This window comes from Neolamprologus multifasciatus, chromosome 18 (genome assembly GCF_963576455.1).
Source record: "Neolamprologus multifasciatus chromosome 18, fNeoMul1.2, whole genome shotgun sequence".
In the NCBI taxonomy this organism is placed as follows: Eukaryota; Metazoa; Chordata; class Actinopteri; order Cichliformes; family Cichlidae; genus Neolamprologus; species Neolamprologus multifasciatus.
In genome coordinates, this window is record NC_140456.1 from 22,875,709 (window position 1) to 22,891,375 (window position 15,667).

At 41.7% G+C, this 15,667-nt stretch overlaps 1 protein-coding gene across 3 annotated transcripts in view; it reads left to right on the forward strand.

The window, feature by feature from the left end:
• Positions 1-15,667, forward strand: part of LOC146497926 (ephrin type-A receptor 3-like) — a 78,403-nt gene that overhangs the window by 46,406 nt on the left and 16,330 nt on the right. For all 3 annotated transcript variants that reach the window (XM_085139428.1, XM_085139426.1, XM_085139427.1), the window contains 4 exons: positions 150-258; positions 12,915-12,982; positions 13,699-13,824; positions 13,968-14,153. In XM_085139428.1, the coding sequence (XP_084995554.1) occupies positions 150-258; positions 12,915-12,982; positions 13,699-13,824; positions 13,968-14,153 (489 nt within the window). The remainder of the gene's footprint in view (positions 1-149; positions 259-12,914; positions 12,983-13,698; positions 13,825-13,967; positions 14,154-15,667) is intronic.

Consider the following 15,667-nt stretch of genomic DNA (forward strand, 5'->3'; position numbering starts at 1 on the left):
ACTTTCTCACTCTCACTTGTTATCTTTTTAACTCCCAGCCTTCTTTAGTATTTTCTTCTGTCAATTTTCCCCTGTAGAAAACATTGCTGACTTTTTTTTCCCATTCTCATTTATGCTTGCTTAAATAACAGTCTTTTTCTCTTTTGTAGATGTTTTGGCCATAGGGGACCCTAATCAGTCTACCATTCTGGCTGTGTCGATCGCAGGGGGAATTGTTCTCCTCATCTTCCTGGTGACTTGCTTCGTTGTCAGCGGAAGGTAGGGCCAGCAGTAAAAAGGGGTTGGCAATTACCTCCCTGTTAATATTATGTCATTTTGTCACCATTCTTAAATGGAAATAATCCCTGTAGCCAAAGCCTGGTACATCTTACTGTCTCGCTGGGCCACAGACCTTTATTGTTGTCCAAAAACTATTAAAAAGCACAGTTATGAGCTACACTGTTGCTGTGGGTGACACGTTCTTTTGATGCACTGAATGTGGCGACTTTATTTGGAGTCAGTTTCACACAGTGCCGCTCAAAGGCACACTTAAACGCAGCTGAAAATGGGCCACAATTTCAAGTTCTTTTCACAATATTTACTTCTTTGGAGTAACAATTGTTAAAATGAACTGTTTTTTTTTTTTTTTTTTTAAATACAATTATATAATATTTCTGATTAAACAGTTCCCCTGTTCAGTATGAACCAGTGGGCTTGCCTGAGGAAAGATATAAAAAGAACATAAAATATCAGAAATTTTACCCTTTAAATTGATGGGATACTGGTTTTTGGCCACTCTAACACAGCGAATGAGCTAAACTCCAGACAGCTATATTCTCAGTAGTTCTACTTTATTGGGTCACCAACAAAAAAGATTTAGGCTGAAATTGACTGAACTTAAATTCAGTGAGCCCTATGAACATGTGCATTCATGCACACACAAGCTAAGCGCTCTTCATATCTCTCTGTCTGTCTCTGAGGGATTACGCACGGGTGTGCCAAAGCAGGCCCTCCAACTTTGACATTTACACAGGCGCCAAAGTCCAACTAAAGGCCGTGTTATTCTGTATATGAAGAGCATGGACTTTCAATGATCACTCTCTTTGAAGGTTAGACTGCTGGTAATGCTCTGGCTCACAGAAGGCCATAGAAGAGAAGGACATGAGAGAAGAAGAAGAAAGGAAAATAAAAGAATGCAGATTGGTTGAGAGGCTAGAAGATGAAAGGATGTAAGTTAAAAGAAGGCTCTTTAGAGAGGACGAAATGGATGAGGGGAGAAAAGTAGGGATGACAGGCATTCGTGACTCAATGTACCTGTAATTAAATGTTTATCCTGTATGAGTTCAAATTACAGGAGACTAGCCACATTTTAAGAACTCTGCTACTATGCATCCATGCAAACATGCACATGCTCTCGCTAAAAAGATTAGTATTGATTCAGGTGATTGCTTATCAAGCTGAGTGCTCTATTCACTATTGAGTAAGAGGAAGGTAATCAGCAAAGAAACACAGATGCACACTGCACTCAAGGCACGTGAACGGGATCGCATCAACATTTTTTTAATCAAGAGCCTGTAATGGGATTGTCCGTCTGCAAAGAAAAACAACCTGTGCAACATTTTGTGCTTTGAACGCGACGCGATGACACAAACACACACTACCGCTTGTCTAATCGGGTTTCACAGGCTGGCGAGGTGTTAACTAGGTTTTACAGAGGGGTCGATGCACTGCCATCAATTTAAGGTCTCCCTTTCTTCCTCTGTTATTCTCTCTCTCTGTATCTGTCTTTCTTTCATTTACTCACAGAGGTATGGATGCCGGGGAGAAGGCAGTGTTGATTACTACTTTCTATTAAACAACATCTGTACACCTGTCAAGAGTGTGTGTGCGTGTGTGTATTTGTGTGCATGCGTGCATAGGTGGAGTGCATTTGTAACTGGGGAAGGAAGCGAGGATCAAAGCTGCATCACTAGAGAGACAAGAGCGGGAGAGAGAGAGCTCAGGGGGGAGAGAGATGGACAGAAGCGAGGTAAAGGAGAGACACAAGTGGAGAATAAACATATTAGATAGGCAGCGAGAATGACAGGCTGCAGCAAAGGGGGGGAGAAGTACATTTGAAGTGTGTTTGAGCCACAAGAGAGCTACATTTTCAGATCGTGTGAGAGATAGAGAGAAAAGAGGAGGTGGGCTTTAAAGAGGAGGAGAGAAAAGTAGATGGAAGGAGAAGGAGAGCCAGGGGAAGAAGGCAGAGGTGCAAGGGGTAAAAGATGAAAAGGCAGATTACAAGCGAGTTTGAAAGAGTAGAGAGACGTGGAGTAAGACTAGGAGAGCTGATGGGTGGGCGATTGCACTTCTGTGTGCAATAAGAGTGTCGTCCTTGAGGTTTCTGAGGAATTGGGAGAACATTTTTATTTTTTCAAATGTCTCCTCGTGTTGTCCATTCTTCTCTCTTTTCACCCGTTCCATCGTATCTGTCAATCAGTCAGATTCTCCCTTCTCTAATTTCACTCTCTCTGCTTCTGCTTTTCTCATTATTTCGAACGTCTTTTGGCTCCTCAGTTTTCATTTCCTGTTCTGTTCTTGATTGATTTTCCACGAGACGTGTGTGGTGCGTTTTTCTCCATAGCTCCCCAACCTTTACTCGCTGTGTAAATAATTTCCCCCAGTAATCACTAAATTGAATGGAAGTGCAGTCAGATCGCAAGTGGGCGGCGCTAAGAACAAATGTAAGCAACTTCAGAAATGCATTTTGAACCAACTTCTTAACATGGTATGAATGCTAATGTGTCCATATGTGGTGGCTGTTTTTCATCTTATCCTGCACCCTGACAAATGGCAGTCTCAGATGCTGAAATAAATCACACCTTCTCAAAACATTGTGTTGTCTTTTATAGCTCGTGCTAAACAAGCCCCTTAACTTGGCTGGCAATAGACAGCAAATGAAGGGATGCACAGGGGCTCTTTGACATATACAGTAAGGAAGTCCTTGGAGGATCATGATGACACAGGTGCAAACGGCACTATTTCCTAACTGTCCACTTCTAAACTTATTGCTAGCAATACATTTTAAAACCATGTGTAAAAAGGGCCTTACTAAACCCAGAATGCTGACAACATTTTGAACCATGTGATCAGCGCTTCCTATCGCTCAACTATAATATAACTTTCACAGCCACAGAAGCACATACAGGCTTCCTGTAGCCTTTCCTGGCTGCGCGCTAAACAGCTCAGCCTCATAAACGGTTTGATTTGCGGCTATTCTATTCTGTCCTGCTCTCGTTTATTAAAGTGCGGTTATGTTATTGTTACCGCAGGAGGGAAAACATGGAAAAACATCGAAAGCTCCTCAGACACAGCGCTGCGCTGACAAATCACACCCGTTATTGCTGTGTGCGTGCCATTATTGCGAGGCGAGTACACGCGTTACAGTGTGTGTTTGTGTGCGAAAGTGTGCAAAATGCGAAGGTGCTTTTGTCCTCCTGAGGGTGCTTTGGCGTGCTGGCAGGTGCGAACGATGGGGAGCTAGAAAGCGACTGGCATAGCCGTGGATTCAGCAGATGGCCTTTCACTCAGAAAACGCTCTCTCCGCTGTTCCTCACTTTCTCTCGTTCTTCTTGTTAAACATGTTGCAGCTTCTGCCTCTCAGCATCAGTGTGCATGCGTGTGTGTGTTTGTGCTTCTGCTTTGTTTGCAGTCTAATGATCCTTCGGCCTCACAACCGTCTCCTTTTCCGAACAGCCGTAGATTTTGGTTATATGCCAGGTTCCTGCGTGCCTTTTTTTTTCTCTTTATTTCTGTTTTCATGTTTTTAAAGTTTTTTAGGAGTTTTGGCGAGAAGTTTGCGTGAAGTTGTTCCATCTATGTCATGCCTGTGTTTTTAAGTTGGTTCGTCTGTAGTCTGTCCCTGCGTGGAGCACATCTGTTGTCAGAGCTGTAGATATCCGGCAGGGAGTCAAGGGTTGCAATCTGTTAAAGAAAACGTCAAAAGAAATATGAAAAAAAGAAACCAACTCAAATCTTACTTCAAAATAAGACGTACTATTATTTACCAAAGCTGTGTTTTTTTGTTATTTTTCCATTGAATTGGGATCTAACAGAAATCTGTTGATCGCCATCTTGCAGTGTTTCAAATCTTATCATCTTCATTGTTATATACTATTCTTATTTCTGAGAAAGGAAACTTTGTTTTTAAAGCGGAGTACGGAATAACAAAAGGTGAAAGGCAGCGAGAAAGAAACACAAAGGAAAGTAAGCTGTCATAGTAGGAGAAAGACTTTTCAGTCTCACTAATAGAGAGCGGTAACAGCTCTACCTCGCAAACACAATAGCATATCCTGTTGATGTGCAATCGTGTCTGTGCGTGTAAGCTCTTTTACCACCACAGCATCTGTTGTGGAGCCCAGGGTTATTCTTAAAAACTTAATGACACAAAAGAGGAGAGGAAGGATGGAAAAAAAACGTGAGGCATGTGCTAATGAAAACACGCTGCTGAGAGAGGAGAGAGCAGAGCGAAGACTCATTGAGAGAAGGAGGCTGAAGATCTACAACGCTAACTGAGTGTAAAACAGCTCGAAAATGTATAAGCGTGCTGGGGGTGAGGGCTGTTTTTGTATTTCAAGGATGCCGTGAGAAAAAGATATTCAGTTTGTATTTCAAAAAAATGAAAAGAATTAGAACCCCCCACCCCAGGAAATAGAAAAAAAATAAAGGTATAAGCAACACACCTGCTATTTCCAAACGGTGAGGTTAAAATCAGCCAATGCAGCTTCCCCTGTGGGTGCTGTTGGTCTGTTTGCTCAATAATAACATTAATAACGGTTTGTTAGCCAGAAGGTTCTGTGTAAAAATCTAAAACAGGCCAGGTTTGGCGACACGCGTGTAGACATATGCAAGGGTGTCATTTGTACGTATTGCTTGGATGGCGGAGCTTTCAGCGAATGCAGCTAAGCTGTAGGGTGTAGCCAAATACAGCTTTGTCTGCAGAATGCCTAGAAAGTAGCGTGCAAACAGTGCAATAACAGCAGCTAGTTGCCGCAGGTGCAAGAATGTATCAGGCAGGATCTATGCAAATGAGCAGATGTTGCAGTGGGACAGATCAAATGCCCTATAAACATCTGAAAAACCTCAAAAACTGTTTTCATCCAGGGTTTTATGGTGCATTTAAAAGCTTTTATCCCCTACACACACACTTATATAAGCGCACATATTACGAACATGACCTAATCAAGTTGCGTCGGTGTAGTAACATCATTAGGGAAATTAGTTTCACACGGATCTCGCTGCAAATACAAAATGCACTTCACTTAATGATACAGATGACATGCTTCTCCCTCTCTTTTTGCATCCTGTACAATTTGACCTTTCACCGTGCTGTTAAAGATTCTGCTACATTACACCCATTACCAAAGCGCGGCTACAGACCTCACTGCTAGGATTCCCTCACGTCCTACCTTTTCTTTCCCCTACCTTCTTTTTCCTTTCCTTCTTCAACTCCACTCTCTTTAATGAGAGACACCGGAATGAAATGTTTCCAAACAGGGTGTTAATGAAACATAGACAGATTTATTAGTCATAACTCTTCAGCTAATCATTTCCCCTTCCTAATAATTAGGCCGAGCTGAGTAAATCTTTTTACACTGTGGTCAGAGAGTGCTGAGCTGGTGCCAGACGCAGCCAAGATGGAGAGTGAAAAGAGCCAGAAGAAGAAATCTTACTCGCTCGTTCTGTTCATCGACGCTCAGTAACTTTTAAAAATCAGTCTGTCTTTGTTTGTTTGTTTTTTATTCCATGCTGCTTTGACTCAATTAATTATCCACAATCACCTCAGTGTTTGTCGGCGCTCAAGCTTTCAGGTTTTCGGTTTTGCTGCGAAAATAATGAGAGTGAATTTAATCCATTGATTTCATTCCCAGTAATTATTTTTTATTTAATAGCTTGATATTAAATGGAATCACCATTATCACGAGTAATGACGAGAGCAGATGCCCACAGCAGGGTGTTTTTTATTTATGTGTGTGGATAGATGTGTCATTTCATTGTGTCACGCTGGAGGGGTGACTAATGATTTACTGATTTCATTTTTCTAGTCATTCTGATTAGCGGTGGGAAAATAATGTGGAGAGACAGGAAATGAAAGAGGAGAGGAGAGGAGATGAGAGGTGACGAGAGGGAAGAGAGGAGGTGACAGGCGAGGAGATGAGGAGGAGAAGAGAGGAAAGGAAATGAATGCAGTTTTTACATGAATGATCCTCTTTGGACTCTTCCGTACCTTCGAGTGTATCCATTTTTTAGTCAACAGCCAACTTCTAACTTCTTATAAAAGATGGCTGGTCATTACCCTCCCGAACATTCAAGTTCAAGCTAAAACTAGTCCAAGGTTACAGCTTTGGCTTCTTCTCTTTGCCTCACATTGCTGCTTTGTTTATGTCTTTGGACCTTCTCTTTATACTTTTTCAAAGAGTGGCCTCTGTCCTGCTCAGTTTCAAGGTTATTCCACCATCTGTATTTGCATCGCTCTCATCCCTTCGAACTTTCTCTGCCTTTTGTGAAAAATCGATGACCTCATACTGTCCGGCCAAAGTTTCCTTTCGTTTGATCAGCCTGTTCGCGTCCCTGTCTGGTTCTTTCTCAAGTGGCACTGTTCTCCACTTTTTCTTTCAACCATCTCAGCCGTGAATCTTTAACTTTGTCTCCAAACTGCTCAACCTGAACTGTGCCTATGATGTACTCCTTTCTAATCCTGTCCCTCCTGGTCACTTCAGATGAAAATCTTAGCATCATCGGCTCTGCCACCTCCAACTCCGCCTCCGGGCTTTTTGTTAGTGCCACCGTTTCCAAACCATACATCATAGCTCACTACCAGCTTGTAAACCTTCCCTTTCACTCTTCCCGCTATTCTGTCACAAATCACCCCTGACACTCATCTCCACCCACTCCACCCTGCCTGCATTCTCACTCTTTCGCTATAACTCGTCTCTCTCATATTTCTGCTGCTCCATACGCTTCCACCTCCAAGCTTTCTTTTTCTTCTCTCTATGCTACACTCAGTGTTTAGCATAGAGAGATGTTAATGTCTCTTTGACAAAATAGCTTTTTACGAGCTGCAGGCTATTGTATCCTCTGAAACAACATATTACAGAACAGAGGACACAATCAATATCTGACAGTGGTCATTGTCCTAATTCCACACTGCACTGATGAGGTTTAGCAGCCCAGTCCAGCCCCGGTCTAATAAAATGACAGCAGAATCACTGACTACTTAATTCAATTATCAGAGGAAGCACAAATCAGCACAGCTCTTTGCTGTCGATGGTGTTGTCTCCCTCTCGCTTTCTCTCAATAGTTTGGCGTCAGACTGAGGGGAAAATGGGAAGCAGCAATGGAACCCGAGGCTAATAGACCAAAAAATGAAGACTTGGCATAACACTGACAATATCAGAGAAAGACGGGGGCTTGCTTTTTCACACTTCCTGCACTCATACACATGTGGCATCTATATTTGGGCTACTGTGAAATACTGATGAAGATTAAAAATAGTTTTTAATTTACTTTATTTATGAACAAAACAGGACAACAACTGAAAAAAGACATATCCAGGACGAGGACAAAATGACTTACAAACACACAGGAAAACAATCATTGGAACAGGGCGCTGCAGGGGTTAGTGTAGTGTGTCTAATGTGTTAGAAACCTCTGTGTAATAACTTTTAACCATATTTTCTCAGTGATCAAGTGACGGCTAAAACAAAATAAATGCTGAGATTCGTTTTTATTTTATTGTAATTAAATAGCTAATTGTATACAAAAATTTAATTGGTTAAAGTATAAATTATAAATTATGTCCCACATGCAAAGCAAAATCCATGTAGGAGGCCAGATGATTTTACAGGTTTTACAATCCTGACCTCCTGAGGAGAGACGTATCACCTAAACTTTAATAGTAAAGACGGATACATGCATCGGAAGGTCTGATATTTTAGCCCACATTAGTGTCAACAGCACAGTCTGATATCGAGCATTCACCTCGTGTCCATGTGAGTTAACCTCTGTGTGCTCTGTTACCTTCCCAGAGTCAAGTGGGCTGACTACCCCAAAGTGTCTGTTTGAGTACATTTCAGTGTGGATATATCTTCTGCTTGTCTTGTAATGAACTGAAAACCTGGCCAGGTTTTTTGGTGTGTTCTTGCCATCATACACTGCAGTAATCTGCAATGATAACAATATGAAATGATCTGGCTTTCTTTCATTTAGAGCATGAATGCGTGGATGAATAAAAACTGAGTGAATATGATGTATTTTATAAGATGAAGTAAACACAGCTGTTATTTGTCCAATCGACTCCTTAATTTCTCCAGTTCTTCTCATCTTCTTTTTTCCTATTACCTTGTGGTTTAGCCAAGACGCATAGATGCTGTTCTTTCTTTCTCAGGACATGTCCTGCAGCCAAACTGGTGCCTGACACTCTTCTTTTTGTCATCTGCTCTCAATCTGTCTATCAAGTCTTTTATTCTTTCTCTCTTTCTTCTCTTTCCTTAAGGGGTGAACAGCAGTTTGCTGATCCCGTTCTTCTTGTCTCCTTGTATCCCCGGTTCATACAGCCTACACTGTTTCCATTCTTCATTGTTTTGCTCATAAAGATTTTACTTCTCCTTGCTGCTTTATCTGTTTAACTTTTCCCCCTTTCGTTTGCATCTCTTCTTTCTCTTCTGCTTTACCTTCAGCTCAGATTGCTGCAGCACAAACGCTGCCCCTGCTCTCCCGCTCTCTGTCCACATCACTTATGTTAACCTTGGAGTTTCTATTCCTACGGCTGCCTTCCTGTCTCGCCTTACTCTTCCCCTCCATCTGATTGCTTGTTAGTTGGTATGCAGGCTTGGACCCCTATTGTGCATTCTTGCCTGTCAGCACTCTCGTTCTCAATCTCCCTTTCCTTCTCCCTATATCTTTCTTTATCCCCCCTTCCAGCTCATAGTGGGGAATCTTGCTCTCTGACAAAGAAAGCAGCACAACTACATAAAGAGCACAAGTCAGGGCCTGTTCAGAGAGGATGAATGGATTGCAACAAAAAGAAGAAAGAGAGGACATGTTGGCAATCTGACACTTAAAGGCAGAATTAGGGAAGAATTTAACACCTCAGAGAGATAAAGTGCAGCGGGGGAAAGGAAGAGGGAAGAAAACGGGGAGGGGCCACGACGAAAATAATATATGGATGGAGTTCTGTGAGGGTAGAAGCTTGCTCGCCGAATGACAAATGGGTCTCGAGTGACAGAGTATTATATTAAAAAGCAAATTGATATGCAAATGTGGAGTGTGTGGCTTTGGAGGACAGGGATAGCCTGTTGTCCTTACTGAAGTGGAACAGTGAGGCAGAGAGAAAGGTGAGAGCCCGGCTTTGATACTGATACAGAAGTCCATTAATGTGTGTTTTTGCGTGATTGGTGGGTGTACTTTAAATCAGACGCAGCAAAGTATAGCCCAGGAGCGTTCACGTCACAGTGCAGTACAGCATGATCGAGGATCTGCTAGTGGAAATCCAGGAGGACTTCCTCATTATAAAGTCTGTTCCTGCACCAGACTCTATGAGTGTTCATAACGTATGGTAAATCCATGCGGCAAGAAACTAGTAATTGAACAAGGGTACGTCACGGGCAACACAGTGTTTTAAGCAGTTGCACTTAGTCGGTTTTTGGTCAGTGTATATATAATTATAAAACATAACACAACTCCTTGACTCCTGTGTCACTTGTAAAGAGAAAGAAGGGTATCTTAACCTACAGCACACAGTATCTGAGACTGATATTCTAAGATTTGGTTAATTAATCCCGAGTGAATGACAAGAAAAGAAGATGGATTCCAAAAGGGATATGAAAAAATTAAAGCCAGAAAGGTGGGTGGATGCAGTGTGTGGATAAATCATTGAAACTGTGTACCACTGTGTTGATGCCTGGAAGGGGAAACAAAATTAACTTAAGTTGTGAAGCCACTAAAGCACCCCAAGCTGTGCTATTCTGTGATGTCGTTCACTGCTCTGCTTATTAGCTCCTGAACTGGGACGTCGAACCCAACACGCTGAGAGCAAACAGACGGGGGGAGGTTGTCACTCTGTTAAAACAGATACTGTTTGGTTAAGATTTTTGTAAATCTTCTCGACTTTAACCAAACCACATCAGATGCTAGGATGAATACTAGCTGTGATCAGTGGATGGAACAGATTAGACTGTATGGGGGGGGGAAATGGCCTTCAACTGGAGGAGCAGATGAACTGTTTAAACTGTTTAAACATGGCAAAGTATCGACAGTGCAATGCTTGTTTTCAGCTGTGCAATTTTTCTACTACTGTTCTTAAATTGTCGTTTAAAAGTCAAACGTGAAAAATCACTAAAATTAGCAAGTAAAAAAAATGGAAAGGTCTTATTGCAGCGTCTTTAGTCGAGCAATCACAGGTCAGCTGCATTTAATTGAAGATATTAAATATCTGTTTTAGACACACACACATAGATACAGCTGTCAGGGGAAAACAAAAGCCACAGCCATGTCAGGTTTTGCACCGTGTTTAAAACTGCAGCGCTAATGATTCATGACACTTCTAACTGGAGAGGAGAAATGAGTTGCTCTGTAATTACTATGGAAATGTGTTCATTTCCCATCAGACACACACACACTCACAGATAAGCAGCATGCACCCATGGTTACAAACTAAAAGAGTGATCTGGAGGTGTTTCAACCGTTGGTTTTGGTGTTTTGCTGATCATATACACACGTATGTGTTTGTGTGTCTGTTTGCGCATCCCCACGAGATTATCACAGTTAGAGTCGAGGTGTGACCCATGTACCCATTCCCCATATGTTTTAAACGCATGCCCCAAAGCTCTTTGTGTGTGGGAGTGTGAGTCAAGGGGGTAATGACAGTCCCTTGGTGCTCAGCTAGCTTGAGCTCAGCTGATAACCAGGTGGGCCCCACCTCCCATTTCATAAGAACATTATGCTCCCCTCCTCTTTATCCTCAAATACCAGTAACCAGTCTCTGCCGTTAAGTGTGTATGTGTCTGTGTGTATTCCCAAGACAGCCTATTGATGTCTGGGTTATGCCATGCATTCAGCTGTGTAAAATCAACACAAGGATTAAACACCAAATGACTGAGATTTTCTGAGCCTAGTGGAACCCCACCTTTCTGCATTTCTGTTGCCGTGTGCTTCATTCTTAGTCAGAGCACATCATATTTCTTCTTCCCTCAGTAGTCCTCTTTTATTATTTTTGTCTTTATCTCATTTCTCCTTTCCTTTGCTTTATCAAATCTTGGCTCGCTGTTTCTTTCGGTCTCCGTTTCTCTTTCGTCCTCCTCTCCACCGCTTTCTTAAATCGCGCGCTGTCTATGCTTCAGATTTCTTACTCCTGGCCCTGAGCCCAAATCAATTTGTCTTCATGATGGACAGACATACTGGCTAAGTCCTCCTTTACCTGTACAAGACTCAAGGAGAATGTGATAAAAGGGAGGAAAGGAGGGGAGACCTATGACCTTTAGCAGTCCTCTTAGATTATAGTAATAAACTAAAGAATACAAAGCAAAGAAAAAACAAATAAATAAACATCCACAAATTCACTTATTGTAAATTACCTTGAAATGAAAGAGGAGAGAAAAATAGAAACCATGTGGTATTTATGTTGTGGTTAGTGAACCATTATATGATACTGCTTTTACATTTTATGTTTTTGTCCTGAAGTTTTGATCTAAATTTAAAGGTGCGGTAAATCTCAGAGACAGTGTTATGGTTGATTATAGCTCTTAAACACTGTTTGAGGCAAACGACCAACAAAGTGGAGAGAAAATACCGTTCTGTCAGGAACACACAAACACACACAGAAACACAAATCCTCCCCCGCGAGGTCTGTAAGACAGAAAAAGTTAACACTTCCACACAGCTGCAGTGCAAGATTGAGCTGATCAATTTGTCGATATTTTGTCTTGATCATTGGGCTGACCCTTGCTGCAATGTGCCCAGAGGGGGCTGGGGAAAGGGCATAAATGTGGGTGTGTGTGTGGCCACAGTTAAAAGCGGTGCTTGATGGCCAGAAGGGTCCAAGGGAAGGTACAGAGGAGTGCATTAGTGCATTGATCTCTGCCTTATACATATACAAACACATTAATTCTCTAACCTCGGGCATAAGAGCTCAGAGAGGACTGCAATGAACGCTGGAAGCAGAGAAATATAAAAAGGGTTGTTTTTATTTTTTTCTCCAGCCTTCTTTTATTCAGAGGAAAGAGGTGTGTGGAGACAAAAGGAAAACTGTCAAAGATGCACAGTTTGAGATTTCCCTGAAAATAACGTTGATTTAAAATAGCAAACGGATATGTGCAAATTACATACATACTCCACAGTCCACTTTAGTAGGTACACCTTACTAGTACTGGATTGGACCCGCTTTTTCCTTCAAAACGGCCTGAAAAACTAGGTGGGCTCTGACATCTGTGGCACCTCCACATATTTTTCCCACGTGTTGTGCATTCAGAGATGCTCTTCTGCATGGCTTGGTTGTAGTGATTGAATATTTGAGTTACTGTTGCTTTCCAGTTAACTCAAAGCAGACCATTCTCCTCTAACCAGTGGCATTATGAAGACATTTTCACCATGAGTAGTCAGTCCATTCCTGCTCAGTTCATAGTTACCTTTCTTCCCTGTTTTGACGCTACATTTAAAGTACCCCAGGTCATCATGATGTTCCAAAGATGCACTGAGTTGCTGCCATGTGATTATCTTATTGCATATTTGCATTAACAAGAAGCTGAACAGGTGTACCTAACAAAGTGGCCAGTGAGTGTGCATGTCCTTCGTTGGTGTAGAAGATGGTGGCGTTGCTGTGGTGGAAGAATAGTCACTATTGTGAGCTTAGAGTTGTTTATTGTACAGCATTAGAACACAAATGATCTCTTTTTCAGGCACTGTGGATATATCAAAGCCAAGCAAGACCCCGATGAAGAAAAGATGCAGTTCCAACATGGGCGAGGTAAAGACACAAGCATGTGCAGATCCAGATAATATTATATTAGATAAATATTATCTGCATGTCATTTGTCTTAAAACCAGACTTCCCACCCACATGTTATGAATCATATCACTGCGTGTATTTATGGCTGTAAACAACAAACAGATGGTGGAATATTTTTCAGTAAATGAACAAAGGCAAGCACTAATGTGACAACGTCCTCAGAATTAACCCCTTATTTTTTCACATGCATGTAATGCAGTCGGGCTTTGTTTGCAAATGAAATGTACAATAAGAACTTTAACAGTTGGAGCCAGAACATAAATCTGTAATTTTTTCACATCCTAACCGAATAAACCACATTGTTTCACAGTTTCTTGCATAAATGTTTGCTGGCAGAGCGAAGCGCCTTATGGGTCCCTGTTAAAATTCTGAGTCATTTTCACACCACTGCTAACAAAGTAGATATGTGTTTATTATTATGTAATCATTTGTAATGTCACTCAGACAAAGCGCTCAAGCTCCCGTCTCAACACGAATTTACGCCGTACAAATATTTGCTTAGACACTGAGTCAGTGTTGAGGAAAGTGTTTCCAAACTACCATAAAAATTCCATGAACTTTCCTAATATTCCATACCATATCTCCAACATGGCCTGATTTTCTTACAGTGCATGTTTTTAAGCTGTAAGCAAATTAAATTTTGTGCCCATTTCCTCACTTTTCCACTTGTGCAGTCAAGCTTCCAGGCAGCAGGACTTACATCCATCCTCACACCTACGAAGACCCCAACCAGGCTGTCAGAGACTTTGCCAAAGAGATAGATGCTTCCAATATTCGCATAGAGAGAGTCATCGGAGCTGGTGAGTTGTCATAAAAAAAAACCCAGCAGTAGACTACTTTAATAAAGGAAAAAGGGATTAAATGATTTCTTAATTTTAAGGATTAAAAGGAGTCAATAAAAGACCATGTTAAACTCAATGTTTGTGTCTGTGCACACGTGTAGGAGAGTTTGGCGAGGTGTGCAGTGGCCGGCTGCGTATGCAGGGGAAAAGAGAGATCTACGTTGCCATCAAGAGTTTGAAAGCAGGATACTCTGACAAACAGAGGCGGGACTTCCTGTCTGAGGCCTCCATTATGGGACAGTTTGACCACGCGAACATCATCAGGCTGGAGGGCGTCGTCACGAGATGTAAGTGAAGGCAACAGCGTGACGAAGCCTTTACGCTATTCTGTTCGTGGCTGGTTCGACGATGTTTTTAAGGAGTCCTTCACTCCCCTCTCCCTTCTCTTGTGTCGATCTTTGTGTGTCGCACACCTGTTTGAGACTTAGCAGAGCTGTCAGTGATGTAAATCGAAGCTGACCCTGGATCAGATAAAAGCTCCATTACCATGGTAACACAGCGGTGACGCATGGCAGTGTGCATGTGATGTAACTATCCTCCTCTTAAATGACCATTTGTTTACTTCACACAATTAGAATGAGTGCGTGTGTTCGTGTTAGATAAGGCAGCGCTGGTACAACGAGATAGTTGATTGGTTATCGCTGAGCCACGCTCTCTCGATCATTCACTCCATCGTTCTCGAAATCTATTCGGCTCTTGTCTCAGACCCCTATCTCGTGCTGCCGCTTTCTCTCTCAGTCAGTGTCCATCCCTCTCTTTCAGTGGCTCCCCTGGTTCGCTCTATTCCATTCTCGCTGTCTGTCTCATTCACTTAATCCCAGTCTCATCTCCTCACCCTCTAGCACTCTCTTTCTCTCACTCTCTTTGTCATTCTCACTCCATGTCTGACAACGTAAATGCTACGTTTACCCAGATAAATGTGAAAATACTACACGGACACCTCCAGCTGACTATCTCTATCAACGTAATGCCTTTGAGCCCAAAGATTGAAAGAAGTGCAAGGATTCATCAAAGCAATTCGAAGGAAATCCTGATTCTTGCTATGTCTGGATATATCTGCCCTTATGACAGGTTCACAACCAAAATCCATAAAGGAAAATGTCAAATATACATGTGACTATGAGCAGACAGCCAACAGATGATTATAAATTTTATTGATTATATGTCACAATTTTTAATTTTAGAAAAAAAAAAGGATCTTTTCTGTTTTTTGTACTATGGTTTGCATTGCGATCAATCAGCGACCCCCTGGCAACCACAGGTTGCTAGGGAAAAATACATATTCTCTAACTGTTGGAAGTGGTTACAGTAGGTTGCTGGCAGTCACTGTGGGTAACTGGTTGCACTGGTTGGTATATGGAGCTTAACTGGACTGACAGATCAATCTCTAGACCTGTGTAACTGGGCTTTAGCCACCGATTTTCCAGAAACTACTTGCCAAACAGTTGGAAAATGTACATTTTTCCTTGTCTCTAGCTCTTTGAGACTGTAGCCTGAGTAATCTACAATATTTTGTTTGTAGTGGTCCCATCATAATTTCAACTTTTGGATTTCTGCAAAACTATTTTACAATAAGTATCATACACACTTGTTAGTGGCTGGAGGCATTAAAGTTAAGAAGATTTTTCATTTCTCAACAATTGCACATTTATAGCTGATTCATCTTCAGTTAATATCTGGATGTTAACAAACAATGAACTAATTCTTATTCATCGTAATCAAATTAGTTAATAATTAGTTTGTAAATCATCTGTAATGAATCAGATATTATTGTAAAACTGCAACTAATGTTTAAAGCACC